We start from the raw sequence: 15016 nt of genomic DNA on the forward strand, positions 1-15016 counted from the left end.
CTCTTGTGTTCTGTCTGTTGGTTCATTTTCCATCTTGTGTTATTTAAGCACTTCTACTGCCCTGGTAAAGTTGCCAGTATAGGAATTCTACAGATCGACTTATGTGAAATACCTTTTTCTGTATCAGTTGAAATTATAAGTACTTGTCAGCTTCTGATATATATTTACCTACTGATTTTCAGTGCTGCTGTAGGAATGAAACAATCAAAAATGAAAATGCTCTGGTACCTTAAATGATAAAATTATTTGCCCCACCAGCACTGATTGTAAGAGTCTCCTAATCTGATGCTGCATCTGTGTGGATCTGTCTATGAAGTTTTTGGTCATGGTTTTCAGATAGAAACTTTCTATGCTTTTTCTCATGTTATTTTTTTATCCCTTACATGATGTGAACTTTCAAGATTGAGCAGAAGTGTTACTTTGCAGTGCTGCTGCTATCCAGGAAATCTCTTGAGGCTTTTTTACTTCCTGCTTCATTTTTTTCTCCTCACTTAACCTTGTGGCTTTCTAGAGTGTTTCTAGAAGCTAAACCTCTGTATGTAAAGCTGAACTCCAAAGGGAAAAAACTTGTTTCCAAATAGTCTTCCTAGTTACTGCATTTTGAGAGCTTGAAAACAAATGAGTCTGTGCAAATAAGGTTCTGCCTTTCCAAGACAATCTCCACTGAATGGATTGTTGCTCTCAGTATCTGGACTTGTCTGCCTGCCTCTTGCACAGCAGCTTGAGCTTCTGGATTGTTGGTAGTCCACAGTTACCACAAAGGATTTGTTTCTTAAATGACCTTGAATTAGAAAAGAACCAATTTTAGGATTCTGTAGGTTTGTTATTCTTGAATGAAGAGTGTTTTCAGTTGCAAGAAATTAGTTTGTTTGGGCTATAGGATGTGACTTCAAATGCTTTGAGGCAAGTATTTCACTTTAGCTACTGTGTAGCACAGGTTGGAATTCTTATTACTTGTCACAATCAACTACTTAACATGACACTGCATGAAAACTCTTTTCTATGCTCCTGAGTTTGTATTCACATGAGAGAATTTTACTCATCTTTGTACATTCCTTTGAACTTTAAACTAGAAGTTGGAGTTAAATTTGGGGGCATGTGGCTGGGGAAGAGAGCACACAATTGTGGCAGGTTTTTGGAGTGTGGCTGTCTAGGAAAGCAGCAGTGCTGGACTGTTGCTTTATTCTGTGACTCTGGGTGTGTCTCCAGCACTTCAGGCAGGCCACTGTAGGAACTTCCTCTGGTGTATCAGCAGAGAAGGCAGTGAAAATCCTCACCCTTTCGCGTCCAAAATAAGAATGCAGTTTGTCTGCAGCTCACATCAGTGAGGAATCCTGAGTTCCAAAAGCAAGGAATTCATTGCTGTTCAGAGTTCTGCATTCTCACTGAGGAAATGTGTTCTTGCTGAAGTCATACATTTTGCCTTGAAGTCACTGTCCCTGGGATGTGTGCTTCTTACAAAAGCTTTGATGTAATATCCAAGACATCCAGACTTTTCCAACCACGCTTGCTTGAGTTTCATACTCTTGGCTTAACAAAGGCTTTTCTGTGCTTCATCCTCACTCTTACACAAGCTAATGGTGTCCAGAAAACAGAATTACATCTTTCTGTAGATGAATAATTTGTATTCACACTGTTTTTTTCAATAGGAGGAACCTATTTCTACATGAGTAAGATTCTACGATTGGTCAAACATACTGCAGCATCTTTTGCATCACTATTAGTGCAACTATTTCAAATGGTTTTGCTGAAGCTGGGTTATGAATACAAAGGTACCTTTTCAGTTGTCCTCCTTGGTCTCTACACAAAGCCAGAGTGTGTGTTTTGGTTTTTCTTTCTTATGGTCTTCATCTTTGGCACTATAGTGTTCTTTTTCTATAGTCTTTTGTCTGGCTCCTGTCTTTCTCCCTTTTTATTATTATCTCAGCTGTGCTACACTTTTCATACCTCCCTTCTCTTTTGAAAGTACCAGGATTCCCATATACAAGATCTGTGTTAGGGTTAGGGTTCACATGTTGATTTTCACTAGAAAGTGATAGAGGGCAATTTTTAAACTGAGAAACTTAAGTTGATTTTTAAAACCTGGTGTGATAGTGTCAAATCCTAACTTTTCAATGTCTTTAGGTCCATCTTGTTACCCTTAAACCTGCTGTGCACTTAAAACTTGATTAGATCTTGCAAAACTAAAACTGCCATCATCACTCTGCTCTCCTGTGAAGCACATCTTGTTTTCTTTGAAAACACTAATTTCTTCTCCAGTGCTTTCTTTTCTATAATACATGCTGTGAGAGTGAAGTTAAATTGCCATAGGCAGAAGGTAACAGATTTTTGTGTGTGAGTAGAACTTTGCTTTCCCCATTCTCTCTGCTCAGATAGCTTGCTAATGCTTTCTCCTCCTTCTTTTAACAACTCTGTTAAAAAACACACGGAGATGTAATGGTTGGCCCCTTTGATGGAAATGTTGGGAACAGGGAACTTGATGAGTTGTTACTTAGGGTTTGGGGTTTTTTTACAAACTTTGCTATCTGAAAAGAAGCAGAAAGATTTTTGAACCAAGAGGCCCCCGTGATATTTAAAGAAGAATAAGATTGCCCACAGTAGGCTTCTTCCTCAATCATTTTTCATGTTTCCTGTGAATAACCTGATTTTAATAGTGAACCAAGGCAGTTTAGCTAAAATCTGCATATATGAAAGGCTTTGAACTTGAGAATTAGATTCTTTATGTGCTTTTTGAATGTGTTGCAGCTCACTCAGACTACTGTGGAAGCATGAATGTAAAGGAGTTTTACAGAGAAGATAGACATCTTGGTGTGAATGAGGAATCAATATGTAAGTATAGTGATTAATGTTGTATCAGCCTTGGGCTGTACACCAGGTTGTTGCTGTAATAGTAGTATCAGACACCCCGTGACACTGTGGAAGCTACAAAGTAAATATTTGCTTTGCACTTCCATGTAAAGGGTGACTGGTGATCACCTGTTGAAGTATTTCCCCAAGCAAGTTTTATTGCACTGAATTTCCTTAGGGGTTTTTGGTCTGATAACTGATACTGTGAAATAACCTTGTTCACCTTATCTTGTAACAATCTTGGCTTGATCCTGGCTTTGTCCCATTAATCAACTCTTACCACAACCAACAGGTGATGACTGTAAGGGGAAGAAACATCTTGAAATGTACACCACAGACCACATGCAATCCTCATGGGCCAAAAGGGTAGCAAGGACCATTTGGCACACCTTTTCTTCTGCAGGTTGACTTGGACCTTTTTTGTTTGCTTTTATTTTGCATCACAATCTCACAATGTTAACCATACATGATTTGTGTTTGGGGTTTTTCTTCCTTCCTTCATCTGTTAAAAGTGTAAAGTGCCTAGAAAACTAACACACTTAACACCTTTCTTTTCTGACTTCTTGCTCTGATTCTGGCTGGTTTACAAGCTTGGCAGGATACTTACCTATAAGTAAAAATTAGTAGGAATCGTGTACATGTTGTATGTTAGAACAAGTCAGATTGTTAATTTATTGCACTCTAGGAGATCTGTATGCTTGATAGCTTGAAAAGCTGCCTTTTAATAAAAGTAAGGTACAAGGTACTGGTATGCAGATTATTTGAATAAAGGAGTTTTAACATTTTATTTTTGTTCCAGTGATAGTCAATTTTTACAGGAATCTTATAAAGGGATAGACTCTTCCCTGTGAGATGAGTGTTCCCTAGCTTGAATGACAGAGACATCAAGGATCTGTTGAGTGCTCTTTATTCAACAAAAGAAAATTATTTGGGACACTACAGTCACCTAAATGATTTGCAAAACATTGGCTTGGTATATCTATAACCCCTCAGATTAACCCAGACATATCTGCTATTCTAAAAATCTAGGATTATTTTCTAAACATACTACATCATTTGTTCTGTAGAACAACCAGTCCTAGTTGTGGATTTAGTAATTTTTGGCTTGAGTGTGCTTCAAGTTACAGCATTTTATTATAGTGCCTTGGGTGCAGGGTTTTGATGGTGGTGGTTTTGTTCTCTTTAAGAGATACAAAACTGTCATGCTGAACATCCTTAGGAGCACTCAGCTTAATGAAAACATACTGCTTGCAAGTTTTAATACAGAATACTTTATTTATCAATATTTCTTAGACATCACTGGAATTTAAAATTTTAATTGTTTCTTCTTCTGCACAGTAACCCAGATAACAGACTTGGTGTATAATTTGGAACAAATAAGATGCTTCTAAAGTAATGATGTGCTTAAAGCGTGTTTTTATGGTATCCTCTGCTACACTTTGCATGGCATTGTTGGATAAACATGTAACAAAATGTAAACTTTGATTTTGGAATAGTAGTATTCTAACTGCACAGATGCTGTTTTTCATTCTATCTCTGTCCATGAGAATTCAATTGCTAAATTTTCTTGGTTTTACTTGGCTTCATGTTACTGGCTTGCTTTACTTTAAAGTAGTAAAGAACCAAGTTTGAGTTTACTGAAAGGTATGGTTTAAAATTCTGCAGAGCATGTAATGGGCAGGGGATTGAGTGTGTTTTACTGCATGTACTGAAAAGAACCTTCATCTCATTTGTGTCAGTTACCACATGGAGTTAATTTGTTATAATCCAGGTTACTTTATGCTTCACGTGTTGCGAACAGTGGGAGCAACGGGATGGCTTGTGTCTCAGAAGGTGTTGTCTCTACTTTGGCTGGCCATTCTTTCTCCAGGTTACTATTCTAATCCATGTGTGTGTGCCTTGCCTGTTCCTTTTGACAAACTAGGAATCTGCAGTATGTGGCTTATCTTAAGTCAGCTGTGCTTGTGCTTGTGCTGGAGCTTTTTGTATCTTAAAATGCATGTGCTACTTTACTTTCTTTACTGACCAAATTAGGCTTAATGAGAAGGTATATTTCTGTTCACAGGAGACTAACCAGGTTGTTTCATGGGGGAATGAGTGTGTGAATAGCACTGAATGTGGGGTATCAAGAACAGTGGGGTGTGTTTAGTTTGGCAGTCATTTCCTGTATTGGTATTCCTCTTACCAAAAGCTGATGCTGCTAATCTGTGCAATTCTTGAAACCTACTGAAGTCTCCAGTCCATGATAACTTGTGTTCAAACACAAGTGAGATAGCAGTGTCATAACAAAGGAGCACTTCACCTTCTTGCATGGCTGTTGGTTTTGTTGAGTAGCTGATGTTACAATGCTGTGGTACTTGTGGTATCTAGATGTCTGTAAGCTGCATGCATTGCCTGTACCTGTGCATTTCTCTGCTCTGCAAAGCATTGTTGGCCACAGCTGCGTGTCCCTCTGCTTGGTTTCTCTGAACATGTGCTGCAGTAATTATATTTCACATTCCCACTTTTTGTCTTCTAGGGAGGGCAGCTTCTGGCATGTACAGGTTGCTTAGAACTGGGTGGTATCAGCTTGTTACTCTGATGTCTTTGCTGAAGGTGTTTCTTGTAAAAAGGTGTGTATCCTTTGAAAAAATTCGTTTATGAGCAAGTTATTTACCAGTTGTAATATGAAACAATAATTTATGATAAATGTATTGTTTCTTGTAAACTTTCCTCTCTCTTTCTCTAGATGCCTTCCAAAGAACTACAAGTCATTACTGTTTCTTATCCCACTCCTGTTTCTACTAGGTATGTTAATTCAGTTATCATACAAATTGATGTGTGCACTACAGCTATTCTAAAATCTCATTTTTAGTTGGTTTATGAAGAAGATGCAGAAGCAGAAAAGAGCAAATTTGTGAACAGGACAGTAATTCAAGCTTTCAGAGTATTGACAAGTGAATAAACTTTCCCCATGAAAGGAATACCCTTGATTTAATTGCACAGAGCTCTTTGTAGAGAGTGGCTGAGTGAGTAGGTGCTTTGAAGTCCTTTTTTCTTTACTTCCCTTCATAGGAGTAGCAGTGAAAGAGTGGGCTGTGTGCTTGTTGCTTTGATTGTTGTCAGTCTCAATAAAAGTGTTTTTAGGTTCTTTTACCAACTCATCCTAAGTCTTTTTCCTATGCTCTAGACCATGTTTTAGTTGCTTAAGTTACTGTTCACTTTAAATTGGTTAGTAGACAGTGTTCCAGATCAGCTGTCAATTTTGAAATAAATTCAGTTTAAAATACTTAGTCAAAGTGCTGGGCCATTTCTGAAAAGCAGTTTCAATTCTCTGTGTGTCCTAAAAACTTACAGCTATTTTGTGGAGAAGATGAAGCTTCTCGGAAACCTCCAGTGGGGTTTCAAAGTCCTCTGTACTAGGGTGAATAAGGAAGGAAGAGTTCACCCTGTGTAGAAAATGCTGCTACTTCTCACTAAGATGTTGCAAAAAGAAGTGTAATCTTGTGAAATGCTATTTTATTTCCATAAAGGCCTAAGTTTACTCCTGATTTTATTAGCTCTTACGCAATGGGGTGTGTAGTAAGTGGGGTGTAAGGCAACATATTTTCCATGGAGATAAAAAGCAGCATTTACATCTGCCTTCAGAAAACATGGCCTGTCTTAATCAGTAAATGTGATCAAGGTGCCAGAGAAGCAGTAGTATGAGATTAAGATTATATCATCATATATATAAGTACAAGTTGCCTCCCTTGCAACTGTGTGAGTGGTACTGATGGATGTTCCCTTATACTCCTGGGTGCTCGAGTTAAAAATTTTAAAGCTGACTCATGGTGAGTTTTGTTTAGACTGGAGAAGTGTCCATTGTGTTGCACCTATCTGGCAAACTTAAAGGTAGCTTCTGTCCTTATGTAAGAAGAAATTTGTAGATATAAGCAGTCTGGAGGGAGAACTATTTTGAACACACATTGCTTTTTGTTTCTGTTCTAGGTATGTGGTTCTGGGGGTTTGATGGCTTCATTTCATTATTACCTCCACTGAACTGGACAAGAGTTGACAGAATACAGAGAACAGATGATTCCATTCGTGTTCCTGAACCACAGGATGATTCTTTTCATTCTGTGCAACCTCCAAAGGTAAGGGAGAGCAGTCCAGGGAAGAACTTGCATATATTTTAAGACTTCTTAACTGCTCTGTCTTCAGGATTTTGCAACAGCTATTTGATGCACAAGGATAATTTTTACATATTAAAAAAATTACCTTTATCCCTCAGGATACCATAAATATCTTTGATTTTGGTCGGATAAGTGAGCTGGAAAAGCAAATGGCTGTCGTGTCTGACAGATGCCATGACCGTAATGAAGAATATAACAAAATGATGCTTCTGCTCCATAATCTTCAAGATCAGGTTGCCAAGATGAGTGACAAAAGTGAAACACTGATGCTTATAAAAAATGTGATGAGTCAATATATTAAAGATATGAAATTGGAGGAAAAGGTAAGATAGTTAATGGTTCCTGATCAAAGTGTTCTGTTTTACTAATACAGGTTGTTATCAATTGACCATAGGATTCTTTTTCTGCTACAGAATTAACCAATGGGTAGTAAGTGCCTGGGAGTAGTCATGGGCATTTGTTCCTCCTTTGTTATTGCTGACAAAGGATTAATTCCCAACAGGTGGCCTAAAGTAGATTCTTACATAGCTGAAAAGTAGCTGGATTTATCCTGTTTCCATACAGATAAAGAATACTACAGGAAAGACTAGTGACAAAGCAGGGGTTTTTTGGTAAACTTCCCTCTGTATAACCCCTACTACTGCTGAATCAGACTGCTGTATTTATTACACATTCTGTAATTTCTCACAGTACCTGCAGGATAAATCACTTAAACATTCACAAAATGGAATGAAAATAATGCTTTGCAGAAAATATCAATTATGGTATTTGTGCTCCAAAAGCAAATACACCCCCTTTTCCTTCCCTGTTTTTTAAGACTGACTTCCTGGCTTTACATCAAGAACACGAGTTGCGCATCCTGACACTGGAAGACCTTCTTAGAAAACTCTCTGCTGAATCCAAGGTATTGAAAGTGAGCTTTGCTGACTTGTTCTGATTGTAACCTGTTGATAAAACAGACCAAGTTTTTTGTTTGCTATCCCAAACACCAGTTCCCTTTACTCTGGCTATTACAGTTCTTTAAGTCTCAAAACTTGTTTTTTGCTCCCCCTTCTTGGAGAGGGTTTCAGTCCAAAGATTAAAAATTATTCACTTGGTCGGTGGTGCAGGTTCTGTTTGGAATAAAACTTTATTATACAGAAGTAAAAACATAATTGTGGGCACACAGTCCTGCAGGGGTGGTGCTAGAATCTCTTCTTTTCATATTTATCTTCTTTGTCACTTGTGTTTCTTTGTATATGTTAAAACTAACTTCTGTATTTTTTAGGACATCCAGAAGGAGCTTGACATAGCCAAAGTGAAAACAGTGAGGTATAAGCACTTTTCAGATACATTTTGCTTTTTCAGCTCTGGTGACAACAGACAGTGATTTATGTGTGTTGTTCTTTCCAGTAAAACAATCCTTTTCTTGTGTCAGTTAACTGACCCTGAGGGTTTGCATTGTCAACAAGAGCTCTTCTGTCTTACTGTAGATTTCAACTGGGATGCTGAACATCAGCACAAGACCCACCTCCAGTGTGGGGGCAACCCTGCAACTACATTTTCACTAGAGAAAGCTGTTTGTTTAGTGAAGGAGAATGAGTGACTTCTTGTCCTCTTATAAATGCATTAGAATTTTCCCTCAGATCACTTAGTGAAGTATACAGTAACTGCTTTTGGTGGCCTTTATGTTTAAATTCTTGAACTGTATCAATTGTATCTAACTTTAGTCTAGTTTTGACTTTTTGGCTACTTTCCACTTGTACTGTGTAATACTGGGATTAAAACTTCAGCACTTCATTAAGTAGTTTCCCCAATTAAAAGAGGAAAATAAACACTTATTTGCTGAATTGTCATTTAAATGGCTTTAGAGTGGTGGCTGATACCTTTTTCCATAGCATGCACTGAACACTGATCTTTATTGTCATATGTGAGCTGCTGCTTTAACTCAGCACTTCCTCTGAAGTTATTCTGCTTTGAGTAATGTAGCCTGAAACTCTTTCTAACCAGTGGCAAACTGTTTTGCCAGAAACCTTTAAATTCCCCCAAATCTATATATGTTTATTAGCTTGGCAGCCTGTTGATGATCTGAAGTCATCCCTGCTGGATTTGTCTTTGAATATAGGAATTCTATGTAAGCCTAAAGTACCATCTTCAGAGTTAACTGTGTGTATTCTGGTGAATAATTAAACTAGGAGAGCACTTTGTATTAGACAAGTACATTCTCATACCTTTGGGATTTGATGGAATGATTTAGACTACTCTTTCCTAATTACTGGCTCCTTGTTTTTGTCAGAGATGATGATCAACATAGTCAACTTATGTCCAAAATTAAAATGTTGGAGCTGGAGTTGTCTCAGATGAAATCAGAGCTGTTATCTGGGGAAAGCGTGAAGACAAGTTGTGAGAAAGTAGATGCCATTCATGAAAAAGTAGGTTCTGCAACTTCTGTGACTGTTCCAGCAAAATTTAATATTACTTAATTTTGTTCACTGACTTTCTTGAAATGTACTGAAACGAGTAACATGGGGGTAGTATTAATCTCAAAGAATGACAGTGTTTTATTTAAGGGTACTGTTCATTTTTCCATTTTTGTGTAACACTTTACTAGACAAGAGTTTATAGGTTGTTTTCTGCAGTGGCAGGGGTTTGCATCTGAGAGTTGTTTCTAAAAAACCATGCTTAAGTTCTTTTGAAGGCTTTAAAAGGTCTGACTAGAACATAGCTGACAAAATACAACAGTAATTACTGATATATGGGATTATCAACTTTGCCTTAAATACCATCTTGTAATAATGCTCAAATATGGTCTAGCTATGTGCCTGTTTTATATGAGGATTACTTAACAGTTGATGAAAAGTAATAATTTCTATTACAATTATTAATGGCTTCTACTAGGTAGATGCCCAGGTCAGAGAATCTGTCAAGCTGTTGCTTTTTGGTGATCATCAAGAAGACCTTCCCGAATCACTTCTCCAGTGGCTTACGTCCAATTTTGTGAGCAAAAGTGATCTGCAGACTTTGCTGCGGGATCTGGAGTTGCAGATCCTCAAGAATATCACTCTCCATATGTCTGTCACAAACCAAAAACTAACATCTGAAGTAGTCACAAATGCTGTGACTAATGCAGGGATTTCTGGGATCACGGAAGCGGTGAGTTTAAGTTCTCAAAAGTTAAACTGTAAAGAGTTCTTTTACGGGCATTTTGTGGAACATGACTGTCGACATAAAGGGTGATGATTTTGAGGGATGTCAGGAACATTCACTGAAACAAGGAGAACTACAGAAAATGCTTTAGAAGTGTATCCTTACAGCATTACTCCTGCCTGTTGTGAACATTTGTGTTTGAATTCAGTGTGCTGTCTTGAAAACTGAAGAATTCCCAAGGAGCAAGTATGCCAAAGAAATGCAGCTCAGGGTCTTGGGAGGGTGGGGGAAATAATTCAGCTTTTAAAGAAAACAGGGTTCAAGATGTAGTGTGAATTTGTATTTTAAGACAGACAACCATGCATTAAAAATGGCCTCTTGTCTTGATAGAGGCTTTCAAAGACTTGTGATGAAGTGCAGCATCTCAAAAAGATGCTTACAACTTCACAGATATGTATATATCAATTATTTTATCACTTGATCTTATTGAAATATTTCTCTTGCCATTCTCCTGTGTATACATCTGCAGCAAGCACAGATTATTGTAAATAATGCACTGAAACTCTACTCTCAAGACAAGACTGGAATGGTGGATTTTGCCTTGGAATCTGGAGGTAAATAGAGGAAACACCATTTTTCCTACTGATGTTTTTAGCATTATTTATTAGAAATCTTACAGTGAAGACTAGAGGTTAGTAGAGCTGTCTTGTGTATTGGCTGTTCATCAGTCTGCTGCAATCTATAATGGTGTTTACAGGACTATATATGAGCTTAGGTGTGTGTGGACAGGGATAGAACAGTTCTCAGCACATCTACAACTAGATAAGAAAGAAATTAAAAACCTTTGACATATTCTTAAAATAAAATAACATTGTACTTGATAGAAGCTTTGTACCCCCAGAAAATTGTTTGATCTTAACAATATATTTAATCTGATATTCATTATGCTTTATATAAATCTCATTAATTACTCATTTCTTCCTGAAGACATTTATTTCTGCTAACCTGATCTATCTCTTTTGAGGTGGCAGCATTCTGAGTACTCGCTGTTCTGAAACCTATGAGACCAAGACAGCATTAATTAGTCTCTTTGGAATTCCTCTGTGGTACTACTCTCAGTCTCCCAGAGTGGTGATTCAGGTAATTAAAGGCCAAGTAAACAAATTCAGCAATGTTATTTTGTGTTGAGTGGATTGGATTGGGTTTTTTTGGATGCTGGTTGTTCCTGTCTGTAATATATTGAGGGGCACAGGTACTTGGAACTACGTTCCTAAGAGTGGGATTCTTCTGGTAGTCCCTGGACACAGCTTAAGTCCTACTCTAGCAAAATTTAGGTCCTTATAGGAAGCTTGGGTGGTGCATTGGACTTATGCAAAGTGTGAGCACTGGGAGGGTTCCTGTTGAGAAGTAATCTCATGGTGGGTCTTCAAAACACTGCTGGGAGCTTGGGTGGATGTGGTGAGTTCCTGAAGAGTTCCACCAAAGAGATTATTTCTGCCACTTGCTATCTAAGACTGTTCTTAAGAATTCAGAATTCATTACAACTCTCCATTACAATAATGGATTGTTTTTCTTGTTGTGTCTCATCTTGTTCTCTCCACTTTCCTCCCGTCTAGCCGGACATGTATCCAGGAAACTGCTGGGCTTTCAAAGGATCACAGGGCTATCTTGTAGTGAGACTTTCAATGAAGATCTATCCAACTGCCTTTACAGTGGAACACATACCAAAAACACTTTCACCAACAGGAAATATCACCAGTGCTCCTAGGAATTTTGCAGTATATGTAAGTTTCTCTCTGAATTTATGTTGATGTTTGTACACATAAACAATATTTGTGTTCCATACTTTGGAAAATCATGCCTTGAGGGATGGCAGACGAGATGATGTTAAAGTGTTTCAGTCATTGCTCTCAAAATTGAATATATATTTTTAGTAAGATTTGAGATTAGGAATAAGAAGTGTTAAAACTAATTTTGGGAGAGTTGTTTCTCTTGCTTTACACAACAGTAAACATTTTGGGAGGGAGATGATGGTTTTTAATTTGGTCTAGTTCTTCATGTTGTTTCATCCTTCCTCGCTCTCCTGGCTTGATAGTTTTCTGAGTGCTGCTGTTGATACTCAGCTGTGTAGACATGCTTCTAGTTTTGATTAGATTTGAAATTTGATGGAAGTAAAAATCTTTATCCTGTTGTTACAGGGTCTGGATGATGAATATCAAGAAGAAGGCAAGCTTCTAGGAGAGTATGTCTATGATCAAGAAGGAGAGCCACTGCAGATGTTTCCAGTGATGGTGAGTCTGGATTATTAGATTTAAAGTGTCAGGAGAAAGATACTTTCTACCTCAGCTTCTACAGTGTCCAGCTGAGAATTTTTCCTTCACTGCTCATTGCACACAACCACAGAAAATAAAAGTATCTGCCTCAAAATCAACAGCCTTAATAGATAAGGGAGGAAGGCTTGTTGCCATCTGGACACAAATGGTGTGAAGTCGCTAAACATATGAAGAGTCTGTTTCATGCTGCTTCTGACTCACTTATAAATAAATAATTGTAATCCAAGGAAGACTTTGTTCAAAGGGGCAGAAAATTCCCAAGCTGTGACTTAGCTATTAATGACTGTTGGTAGCTGCAGAATCTAAGAAAGCTTCAGTTGCAGGTGTTTATACCAGCAAACCTAATAACTCTGGCTTGTGTGTTTGCTTTTTCCCTTCTCCAGGAGGAAAATGAAGACGCATTCCAGATAGTGGAGCTGAGGATTTTCTCTAACTGGGGCCATGCAGAGTACACCTGCCTTTATCGGTTCAGAGTGCACGGGAAACCTGCCGAGTGAAGCACACTACAGCTCGTTGTACATTTTGTTCCTAGTCTGTATATACCGGAGAGCCTCGAACACTGGAACCTGGAAAGGACGAGGGTGCAAGATACACACTGCAGAACTGTTGGTCCTCTGATAAAGGCAGAAGACTGTCGGCAGAAATGTATAAAAAAAAAAAAAATCGATTTTTTATTTGCTCTAACGCTCGGCTTGTAATTGCCAGTTCGCTTCATGTTTCTGTGTCCACGCTGAGGGAAATAATGCATGCAAACAGCTCTGGTTCATAAAGCCCAGTTGGCAAACAGGTGACACATATTTTATTACAAATGAATGTATAGGGGTTTTTTTAAAAGAATAAACCACACTTTCTGCAACTAGGAATCTGTTCTTTTTTAATCCAGGTCTTAACTGCATCCTTCTGCTAGCTTGGCACCATGAGCCAAAAACTGTGGTATATTTTGGACACTGACTGTGGCTAAAGGTGTCCTTCAGTTGACCCTTGGTTTTGACCTTTTTGGTGGATCCAAAAGGGCTTCTTTGGTACATGTTGAATATAATAAATACTACTGTCAGGGAAAGCTAACACAACCAAAACCAGTTTAAACACCAGCGACTGAGAATGCTTTACTGTAATTTGTGGCCGTGAATTGCTCTAAAAGTCAGGGATAACTTTCAGTAACTGAAGTTATTTTAAGGCATTTTACCATGGCAACTTGGCCAGTTTGTTCTTTTTTAGTGTTAATTCCGAATCGACCTTGATGTACTGACTGTCTGGATTGGAGCTGATAAACCTGCTCAATTGCTCAGTAAACACTGGTATACAGCAACTGAACAATATTAGTATGTCAAAAGCAATCTCTGTGGGATGAGAATTCCTTAGACTGGTTCATTGTTACACTCCATAAATGTACTGTGAGAATTCAGTGTGTGGAAAACAAGACTGAAGTAATTCTCTCCACGTCACACTTACAAGAGGGACTCGTGCTCAGCGCTGCTGTTGCAAACACACGGGCATTCCTGATCCTCCCCAGAAGCCTTAGTCGGGTGTGAGATGATTAGAGTTGCTCCCAGAAGCAACATTTCCACGTAGAACGAGATGAAAACTGCTTATTGCCCCCCTTAGCGTTGCTGCTTTTGAAGATCCTTTTCAGAAAAAGATTCCTGAACTTTACTTGTACACAGAATTTTTATCTTGCTGTTCTAGTGCGTTTTGTAGTTACAGAGAACTGTTACCACATGGACCTGCTGACTGGTTTTCTGAATAGAGTTACGTATGTTGCACAACAGTCCTCGAATGTTTAAATACAAAAGTCTCCATGTGAAGAACTGTTTTTTCACTTGACTTAGAGACATAACCTATGGCCTACGCAGAGGAGTAGATGACACATGTACAGGTGTTTTCATACTATAGGTTGCATATTTAAAATTAGAATTATCCTGTGTAAATTGAAATTAGGTAGCTGAGGGGGGGAATATTTTGAATAACACTAACTTATTTTTAAAAAAAGCAAGATAGGACTTTGTGCAATGTATTTTTGTAAATGCTTTTCGAAATGTCTGTTATTCTTTGCTGCCTCCAAACTGACAAGATGCTATTGAGATGTTTAAATAAAGAGTTTTAATTTTTGAAAGTGCATGTAATACTTGAAACGAGAAATAAAGCTTCTTTTCTGTAATTTTTTTTTTTTGATCAGCTGCTTAAATAACTGAGGAAAAAGACTAATTTAAAATTTCTCCCCCCTCCCTGAGCAGGGTCATTGCTCTTGAGTGTTCTAGGTGAGGAGAGGGGGCTTAAGTTGGGCTTCTCCTGGGGAAGGGGCACACAGCTCTGAGGAGCAGCATGTGTTGAGTAGATAAACATCACATTGAACTGCTTGAAGAAAAGCCCAATTTGGTAGTTGCTGGATGACTTTTCATCTGTGTGAAATGTGTATGGGGGGTGTCGTTTCATTCCTGTCCCCAGCCTCGCCTGCGTCCCTGAGCCAGAGCAGCGCCCAGCCAGCGTTACTGCCTGCGCTCCATCACCCATTCCTTGATTTTTTTTATATGTGGTGCCGGACCCGCTCCCGGGAGC

The 15016-nt window shown here is 38.4% G+C and overlaps 1 protein-coding gene across 11 annotated transcripts in view; it reads left to right on the forward strand.

Annotated features, from left to right (window-relative positions):
- The window catches only part of SUN1 (Sad1 and UNC84 domain containing 1), a 32992-nt gene extending 18419 nt beyond the window's left edge, over positions 1-14573 (forward strand). For 6 of the 11 annotated variants that reach the window (XM_027656545.1, XM_027656542.1, XM_027656549.1 and 3 more), the window contains 17 exons: positions 1650-1772; positions 2746-2829; positions 3140-3250; positions 4619-4717; positions 5366-5459; positions 5576-5634; positions 6817-6962; positions 7100-7324; positions 7819-7905; positions 8269-8312; positions 9277-9412; positions 9879-10133; positions 10657-10741; positions 11152-11267; positions 11744-11911; positions 12326-12418; positions 12844-14573. In XM_027656545.1, the coding sequence (XP_027512346.1) occupies positions 1650-1772; positions 2746-2829; positions 3140-3250; positions 4619-4717; positions 5366-5459; positions 5576-5634; positions 6817-6962; positions 7100-7324; positions 7819-7905; positions 8269-8312; positions 9277-9412; positions 9879-10133; positions 10657-10741; positions 11152-11267; positions 11744-11911; positions 12326-12418; positions 12844-12957 (2039 nt within the window). In that variant the 3' untranslated portion in view covers positions 12958-14573. The remainder of the gene's footprint in view (positions 1-1649; positions 1773-2745; positions 2830-3139; positions 3251-4618; positions 4718-5365; positions 5460-5575; positions 5635-6816; positions 6963-7099; positions 7325-7818; positions 7906-8268; positions 8313-9276; positions 9413-9878; positions 10134-10656; positions 10742-11151; positions 11268-11743; positions 11912-12325; positions 12419-12843) is intronic. The other 5 variants (XM_027656546.1, XM_027656547.1, XM_027656550.1 and 2 more) reach the window with 5 other exon arrangements.
- Positions 14574-15016: the final 443 nt, after the last annotated feature.

The sequence above is a fragment of the Corapipo altera genome, unplaced genomic scaffold (assembly GCF_003945725.1).
Source record: "Corapipo altera isolate COAL_440 unplaced genomic scaffold, ASM394572v1 104, whole genome shotgun sequence".
In the NCBI taxonomy this organism is placed as follows: Eukaryota; Metazoa; Chordata; class Aves; order Passeriformes; family Pipridae; genus Corapipo; species Corapipo altera.